At 29.6% G+C, this 9704-nt stretch overlaps 1 protein-coding gene across 1 annotated transcript; it reads right to left on the reverse strand.

Annotated features, from left to right (window-relative positions):
• Window positions 1-585: 585 nt before the first annotated feature.
• On the reverse strand, window positions 586-4429 carry Fa2h (Fatty acid 2-hydroxylase). Its single transcript, XM_088186696.1, has 6 exons — window positions 4017-4429; window positions 2533-2755; window positions 1282-1457; window positions 1096-1222; window positions 906-1025; window positions 586-837 (listed from the first exon to the last, which is right to left on the reverse strand). The coding sequence occupies exons 1-6, from the start codon at window positions 4308-4310 to the stop codon at window positions 749-751; spliced, it is 1029 nt and encodes a 342-aa protein (XP_088042822.1). The 5' UTR covers window positions 4311-4429; the 3' UTR covers window positions 586-748.
• Between the last annotated feature and the right edge of the window lie 5275 nt (window positions 4430-9704).

Below are 9704 nucleotides of genomic sequence, written 5' to 3' on the forward strand. Positions count from 1 at the left end.
GATTAAAAACATATGTATTAAAAAAAAGTTACCAATGCTTCCCTCCATCCTCGTGCTCTTCAAACCGAACGCGTTTTCCGCCAAGCATGATTTTGGAAAATAGTCTTCCACTATCGAGTCCCATCTTTTGCTCTGAGCGCAAAGCAAAAACGAAATCAAGAGGATAATTTTCATTTTAACCATTGTCGCATTACAGTAGCGAACAAAGCGACGTTAGAATTCGTTGTGTGATTTTTTTTCGCATCCCTAACTTATAAGGTCGCATTTATCTGAACATGTTCAATCGCAATTTAAATTACGCGCCTTATCGCTGTGTGCGATTTATCGACATTTTGTCATCGCTGTCAAATATGACATTAGTCATAACGTCGAAATTAAACGACCATTTCCTTTATATAGGTAAATTTAATTAAAAAATAATTACATAAATACATTTCTTTCACTATAATATCATACATTCGCTAAATAACTAATTACAATAAATCTAATATAGTACATATTCTATATAAAATATATTTTTAAATCAATATTGAATATTTATAGTATTAATCACAGTTAAAAATTGATATGTATATACTACAAATATTTTTGTTTTACAATGCTTTCCAACTCTATTTATCACCCCATTTGTAAGTCATGGAAAATGCTTAGAAAAAAATGAGGTGATTAATTTTTCATTATAAATATTATTCCACATGTAAAATTTAAATAATTTATCATTTAAAAATGATATACATAATACACAAAATTATTTCCAAGATAGATTAAAACCTAAGCTTTTCAACCTAGTTTTTGTTTCAAACACTTCATCCCACAGTTTACTCGATATACCAAATCCTAAGTGGAAGAAAAAATATTTAAGAACATGTTGTTTTTTTAATAAATAATAATATGAGGGCATTTACCATTACTAGCGTCAATAAAATGATGATTTGCGTGATATCGTTTCATGTTGTACAAAAACGTCCCCCCTTTCGGGGATCCATAATGAATGTAGAAGTGAATCATATCGTATATTAAATAACCTAGAAATGATTAATATTAATAATACACTATAATTTGAGTACATTATTGTTAATGTTATTAATAGCTTACCTGTAATTCCTCCAGTTACTACGATGAAAGGATTTGGAGTGGTAACTTTTAGAACTTGATATATACCAAAAGTTAAAATCATTGCAGGAATGGGAGGAAAGACTTGTCTCAAGTTATCGAAAGGAACCTGAAATTATTATTGTGATAATACAAATTTAATTTTAAGGGAATAAATGATCGACTAACCTTATGATGGAGGCCGTGTATTAAGAAATGGAATTGTTTCATATATAGCGAGTTGCCAGGATCGCAATGGAATATCCATCTATGCAATATGTATTCAATGAGAGTCCATAAAATTATTCCGGCTCCTATGTATAAAACGTAGAGAAAAATTGTCATGCGAGGTTCTGAGCAGCTATCTGTGAAATAACGATTTACTGGTTTACTGTACATCTTTCGTTGCAACTATAAAGGCGTTAACCCAATGCGTTACAACGGAGTAAATACAATCAATAACGACTTAAGTAATTAGTGACACATCATACTGAATGAAAGTTTGTGAATATGTGACATATATTTTATTTAATATAAACTATTATTACAGCTTTACAATCAATACATGTTAGCTCAGAATTATAATTATATAATAATAACTAATTCCGATTTCTCATATACGATAGAAATAAAAAAAAAACAGTTATTGGGATTCGAACCCAGATATTTCAGGTATTATTACGACTTATACCACTGGTGTTGCGACATAAACTATATTCAATATTTTGCATTATAAATTGCTGAATTAAAAAGTGCAATTTCATGCGTTACATATTATTGATTGTAAAGTTCAGTGAAAGTAGACAATTTTGACATGGTCGAAGTTTTTCCGGTATATGACGCAAAGGAAGAAGAAAATATTGGCGTTTAATTCAATTTTATCATTAAGGTCATTTTATTAATACTTTAAAAATAGCAAGTCATTTTACTGACGAAAATATATAGAATTTTTTTCCAACTTTCAAAAAAAAAAAAAAAATGTTGCCCTAAGAAAATAACATTTTCTCTAAAAATGCATACAAAAAAAGTTAAAAAATGTAAATTAAATTTAAAATGAAAAAAATATTTTATTTTGGGTTTGGTATTTAAAATCTTTAAATCACCCTATGATGAATTATTTCTAACAGTAATTATTGAACCAAATGATATTATATTTCGGTAACTTGAAAACTTGAAACGCCCAAAAAAAAACCTGTTTTTCTTCAAATTTAATTGAGTTTATCAGTGAGAACGGATAGCCTTCCACTCCATTCTTTATCACGAATGTTACTACTTCATGTCGCATTGTAATTTTGTAATCTTACAGAATATTTTTCGTATTTGAGAAATATATAATTACTGAAAATAAATCAGCATACTTTTTGATGTATTTATTTAAATAAGTAAGACATTGTTAAAAATATAACAATGTTTCACTTACATCATACTTAATAACATTACCTCCACAAGCGACTCTCGTGCTGTACGAGTGCCAGAAGAAAAAGCATATGATTGGTATCCAAACTATGGGAACAATGTACCAAGGCGTGAACGTCATGCTCTCCAATATTTGACTTTCGAACATTCTCAGATTTTTATCCACAGGACTCTGCACCCATAGTGCATAGTTTTCTCCTAGTTTGTCTAATTGGGAAAGCATTGGTTTGGACCAGTCTACGAGACTCTGAAACAGAAAAAATTAAGTTAAGTCTTATCTTATACCATGCATTATCGATAAGATATCCATTGTTTATCAAAACTATGATAAAATCAAAAACAGTTATACGTGCCATTATACTAAATTACTTATTGGTATGTTTTATTTTCTGTGCGTTTTAATTTGTATGAAGGCGTGCCCTTTTACTGGGAACGTGAGCTTATCTAAGTGGCATATAATAAAAATAATATGATGAATCAATCGGACACATTTTAAATAGCGTACGTCATTTAACAAACACTTTTTTCGGTAGCTATTATTTTCATAAGAGGTATACAGTTATGTGTGAAAATCTAAAAAAACAGTTTCAAATCTATCCCAAAAATATTTTTTATGATATGTCATTTCATTAAAATCATATCTGAATATATATTTTTACCAGTAAAAATATATTTTATATGGTTGGTGCTAGTTAAATGATATGATTTCAACTTTTCTATACGTAGTAATAAGCAAGTAAAAATATATTTTCAGCAGCAGATATATATTTTACTAGCAAAAATATAATTTAGCTGAACTGTTCTAGTGAAATATGCTGCTCTAAGATGTCTATGAAATTTGACAGTTGCGAAACGTCCATTTGATGCTCAAACCCATACCTAACTTAATGAAAATTCTAAAATTAATTATAGTTCGGTAATTTCATTCGTTCGTTCAAGTGCAAAATAAAAACAAAGCAGAGAAAATTCAGAGGAACATAAGTATGTTCCTCTGAATAAAGAAGTTTGTCATAGTTTGTCTGCACTTCGATATTACATTATGTTTTAAAATTATGATAGCTATTCTAATCGATATGACTTCTGATACAATAGTATTGGTTAAATATATTTAAATCAAAGTTTGGTCAATAGGAGGGCGCAAAAACAATTATCACTTCTCAGAAGTCAAAAGCAATAAAATTATGTCGGCACCATCGCAGTGGGAACGCTTGGTAAAATATCCATAAAATTATATTATGTATAATCAACTATAACTAATTTTACTTATCTCACACCATTATCAATATTTTAAATTTATGTATAAAATGATATTATAACATATTATACATTATGACGCAAAGTTCTTTGCATAAAATATTGATTATTTTTTTTTCTTCTTAAAGTGAAAGCATTTTTATACTAATTTTCACCTACTTTTATTTCGTATGTAAAATAACTATATCCATAATGTGTTATATGAGTTTTCCATACAAAACATTCATAATACTTTTAAATGCAACGTAACTCACTTCGATCTCCTGTAGCTCCTTGATATGATTGATGGTCTCCTTAGTGGCTGGGTCAATTTCAGGCAGCTCGTGGTATCCGTTATTGTTTCCGTTCACTTCCACTTCCTTCCTGTAGTCTTGGAGTAGCCTGTAAGCGAACTTGCTGTGCTCGTACTTCTCCATCTGCTTGGCCACCTCTTTATCTTCCATGCCATACAACAAGGAAGTTCCACCGGGATGATTCATCATGAACTTTTTAATGTTGTACGCCACATTGTATAAATAAATATCAAAGCTTTCTTTATCGTCTGCCATTGTCAATGATAACTCGAAAGCACTGGGTCAGAATAAAAATAATGGTCCAACTACACCTCCATGCCTGTTCGCACTACACTGATGCACCATAAGTGGCGGAAACCAGCTGCGAAAAGGTAGCTTTATTTAAATATTCGGATGGAGCTTACGAAACTTCATGACAGTCTCTGGTTCGGCAACGGTGGGGCGCAGATCTCCGGTTTGTCCGAATATCGCGTTCAATCTATATCTACCCATCCACATTTAGTACTTTTAAACGGCAACGATAACGAACCAACGATAACGCCGAATCAATTACTAATAACGGATGTGTGATTTTCTGTAGGTCGATATTGTACTAATAGTCCTTAATATGAAAATGAGATAGCTAATTATTATATTTGGGTCGATCCATTAATATATATTTTTTGCAAATATAAGTTCAGATGATAGAGGATTATTGTATATAATGAAAATATATTTACTTATTTATATTTTGAATGAGTGTTCAGATAACTATATGCATATACAATAATATTATTAAAATCTATCTTTCGATATTTTAAAAACTCAATACCGAAATACCGGTATTTTCGTAAGATTTCTTGAATTATGATAAAAGTATTATATTTATTTATTATTTATTTATTTATTAAAATTATAACCATCGTGACCTGACAGGCCAACCCAATGCGTCACGATAGTCAAAAGTACTAATACATCATAATACATACAAATATAAACAAGACAAAACAACAGACACAAATCACCTCAACAGGTGTGCATTGTCCCATACGAACTGAACCAAAGCTCCATATGTGCAAGAGAAAATGTCAATATTACTATGGACAGAATTGAGCAGATAAATAGCCTTGGCCAGAGAAGAGTTGGCAAGTGCTCCAGTTCTAGACTTAACAGGCAAGAATAGTGGACGCGACCGAGAACTATAACCACCTTCAGGAGCCCACATTTGAAGCTGCTCGAGCACTGAAGGATTGTCTACGATGCCCTTGAGCAATTTCCAGAAGTGTTTAATTACATAAACACTTCTGCGAGTCGACAAAGAAACGTATCCCAGGGCTCCTAAAATAAAAGCACTGGGAAACAAGAACGGATAATACCCGTATTCCTTCAAGTATAAATATCGAAGAAATTTACGTTGTACTTTTTCCAGCTTCAATTCATTACATTGATTCATTACGCCTGGGATCCAAATGATGGAGCTAGTTTCTAGTATGCTGCGGACTAGAGTATCATAAAGAGTGCGCAATACTAAAGTATTCCTGAAGTAACGCGCATTTCTCAAGATAAAACCGAGCATTTTTAAGGATTTGCTATGAGTCTCTGCAATGTGCTGGCTAAATTTCCAACGTTCTTCGAAAGTCACTCCTAAATCCTTAGTTGAAGAAAACCTTTCCAGAAAATATCCGCCTAGATGGTATGAATATTTTGCCGGCGTTAATGACCTTGAAAATGAAATTGTGTGACATTTCTTTACACTGAAAGGCAATTGGTTATAGTAAGCCCATTTCCATATAGAGTTGAGATCCTCCTGTAGGTCGAGGGAATCAGAAATCGAATGCATTTTCTTGTAAATTTTCAAGTCATCTGCATATAATAAAAAATCTGTATGCTCTATTGCTGTTTATATGTCATTAATGAACAATAAAAACAACAATGGACCCAAATTGAATCCTTGAGGTACTCCAGTAGGGGTCTTATATCGTTCTGAAAAGGAGTTATTATACTTGATAAATTAATAATAATATTAATAAGTGTAAGTCGATGAATAACACTTAAATAATCGTATCAGGGAGATTGAAATTATTAATTATTATAATTATTATTCTGATCTAACATCACACGTTTTAGTTTTTCTAGGTTTTCCTAATCTCACGGATGGTTATCGTAATGATGAATTATAATAAAAATTGATATGATTCATATGAAACAATCTCAGTTAAGTTATATTATGCTTTATGAGCTTAAGCTTGATCATACTGTGACAATAGCAGTTGACACTTTTTAAATTCAATGGGCAGGTATGTCATAAATTCTGATAATTATTCCAGAAAATATAAAAGTTCAATAAAATCACGATGCACAGTATCAAACATATGATTGAAATATATATATGATATTATTGGTATTTTTACTTTCATATATATTTTTTGGGGTTTTGATAATAAAAATTACCTTCATAAACATACATACATATGCATATAATATTAGTATATAAAGCGACAATTGAACAAAAATGCTTTGCTAAAAAACATAAAAGAATCCATCATTTTGGAGAACCAAAGAATTTGAAGAATGGCTTATATCATATATTTTAAACATTATTAAAAATAAAAAAAAACAATGGAATGAAATATAGATGAGAGCTACTCAGACGATGGAGCCTCGACCTTGAAATACATCAAGATACATAAAATTGGAAAATATTGTGATGAGTATTTATCATTTTGATTTACTTATATCTGCAATAAAGATGTGGAAAGAAGTGTCTTCTATGTCGCGAATGTTTATCAATCGAAAGTATATGTAATCCGCCAACCTCCGACATTATTTGGAAACAAAACAAAGTGAACACATTAATAAGTCTGTCGAGTTTTTTAAATAAGAAAACGAGAATTTGCTTCACGACAAAATTTTATGCAAAACATTGCATCTGCAATGAAGATTTTCAAGGAATTGCATTTTATGAGCTGCTTTCGAGGAACCAAGCGATTGATTCGAATGTGTACTTAACAAGTTAAATTCCGCCATAAAATAGTACATGTACCGCACAAATCCTTGATCTTTCGTAAAAAAATGTTGCAGCTACTGCCACATCCATCATTTTCACCAGACCTTACCCCATCTGATTTGATTTGTGCAATACAAAGCTTAATAAATATAAAAACATTTGATTCTGATAAATCCGAAAAATGCAACTTGGATCAGTATTTTACCGGAAAAAAATACATTTTTGAGCGCAGAATCATGCAGTTGTCTCAGCAATGTCGATGATTCGGGGAAGAATCAGACTCTATGTTATTGTATAATACAGTTCTTATCAGACTATTTGGCGTAGATTCAGTACAATCGGTACAATTGTCAACGTCGTTATTTTATGAAATGCATGATCCGGGAATGCTGTTCGGCGAAGATATTTGACACTAACTGGTTTAAAAATATTGATTGCCGAAAAACCTTCGTTTAATAGAACATTCAAGCGATACAAGTCAATTAATTTTATGGCCTATTGATTATGTTGTATATATGTATTTTTTACTACTTATATACTGGAATTATATAATTATTGTTATTTTTAAATAGTAACAAAATATGATATTTTTGTTTAATTAACACAATAAACACACGCATGAAGTTAGTTGCAAAAAAGCAATATATAATAATATGCAATGGTTTTACACTTGACTAAAAATATTAACCGATTATTTTAGTATTGACAGATTTTATAAAATACAACAATATGATTATCACTCACAGTCCAATAAGTGTATTTTATAAACTAAGAATTAGATTATTATATTTTTAAATAAATTATATATTCCACGGCTGTGGATAATACTATGTTATTCGTTGAGTTTTCAATGAGTACGTTACTAGTAAATTTAAAAATCAAGTTTAACCTTTTACAGTAAAAAAACGTAAAGTTGCACAATGTATTTTCATCCAGAAATGAAAAATTGCTTATAAAATAGTCGTTTTTTACGCACAATTTCGATACTGCGTATATATTGTAATAGGTTCCATAATGTGCTAATCTTTTGCGAAAAGGCTTTAAAATAACATACGAGTTTCGAAATTTGCTAATAAAATCTAGGAGAAAATTTGCATTAGCAATTCAATGTCGGACGAATTTGTAATCTTTATATAATAATAATTACATAATTCGACATTAATCATGGAGATAATATGTATGAATAAAATAGAATTTAATTGGAAATTTCCTTCTAGTAGAATTTGCAGAAAACATTATGTTTTTTATATAACCAGTTTTACTATTGATTTTTAATGAACTGAACAACTAATTTAGCGGACTGATGTTAACGAAGAACGAAAAATTACTATTAACAATAAGAGCAAGAGAAACAATATGAACAACTACAATTACGTATCTATTGTAATATATTGTTAAAATATAATAATAGACGACATTCACAACAAAAGCAGTTATAACATATAATTATTGTTTAATATCAATATAATCTTTTCATCGAACATAATGAAAATTATATATTTAATATTCAAGTTTATAAAACATTATTGTGTATTACATATAATACGTAGAATATATAACACGGTTTACATTTACATTTATAAAATAAGTATTTTAAAGTGATAACGTGACTTTAGTCACGATTTTCGAATAGAAACGTGCTTTCTTATAAAAGTATAAATTTGGGTACAATACATTATTTTACTAAAAAATTCATCAGACATTTATTATCAAATTTGTTAGAAAAAAATATGTGTATATGTTGATAGTGTGACCTGCATAGTCGCTTAAGAAATATAAATATTTTTATTTCGGAAAATATTGAAGCTATTTTACATTTTGAAATAAAATTTTACTTAAACAATTATAGTGGTGCATATAAACAATGTCAGAATTAAAAAATATAAGTCGTAACGTAACAGCAATGAAATATTTTTAGAGTATTAGGATTGTTTTCTAATTGTGTTCAAAGTTCGAGTTCTTGCGAACTCTTTTATATGTTTTCTGCGAACAGTTTTGATGAGTCGCTGAAAGGTTTACTTTGACCAATTAGGTCGTATGGTGTACACATTATTTGTCCACAAATTAATGATAATAAAGTCTTTGTCTTGAGGATTGCAATACTATATTATCTTTTAGCTACATTTTTCAATGAGCATCCATTATATTATTCAGTGTTTATAAATTTTTTAACTACATTGAATTATATTTTTGGTCACGTCCTTGAAAATGGTCTTTGAAACGTTCTATGTTCACGTTTTCAAAAGTCTGATTGTGATTTCGAATTCTGGGTTCTCTGAAAATATCGTGTTTTGCTTATATTGCGATTTATGTATTGTTATCTTAAATTTATTTACACAGTAGCATTTTCATATTGTTTGTTATGAAAATCAAATGGTTCTTGACGAATAATATTAATCATTAACCCATATATTGTAAAGTTTTTCCATCCAATGAATGCAAGTGAAAAATTTCGTCTTGCCAATGTCAATATTAAATATATTTAGTGATTAATTTATATAAAAAATATAAATTTATGTGGTCAAAGTCACACATTTTGATTTATAGTTACACTATCATTATGCAATATGTCAGTCTGGGTCACTAGTTAAAAAAACAAAAAGTCAAAGCGCAAAGTTCATTGTCGATGTTTTTGAAATTTCGACTTATTATATATTATTGTA

This window comes from Plectrocnemia conspersa, unplaced genomic scaffold (assembly GCF_051122295.1).
Source record: "Plectrocnemia conspersa isolate PC_06_02 unplaced genomic scaffold, ASM5112229v1 ptg000001l, whole genome shotgun sequence".
In the NCBI taxonomy this organism is placed as follows: domain Eukaryota; kingdom Metazoa; phylum Arthropoda; class Insecta; order Trichoptera; family Polycentropodidae; genus Plectrocnemia; species Plectrocnemia conspersa.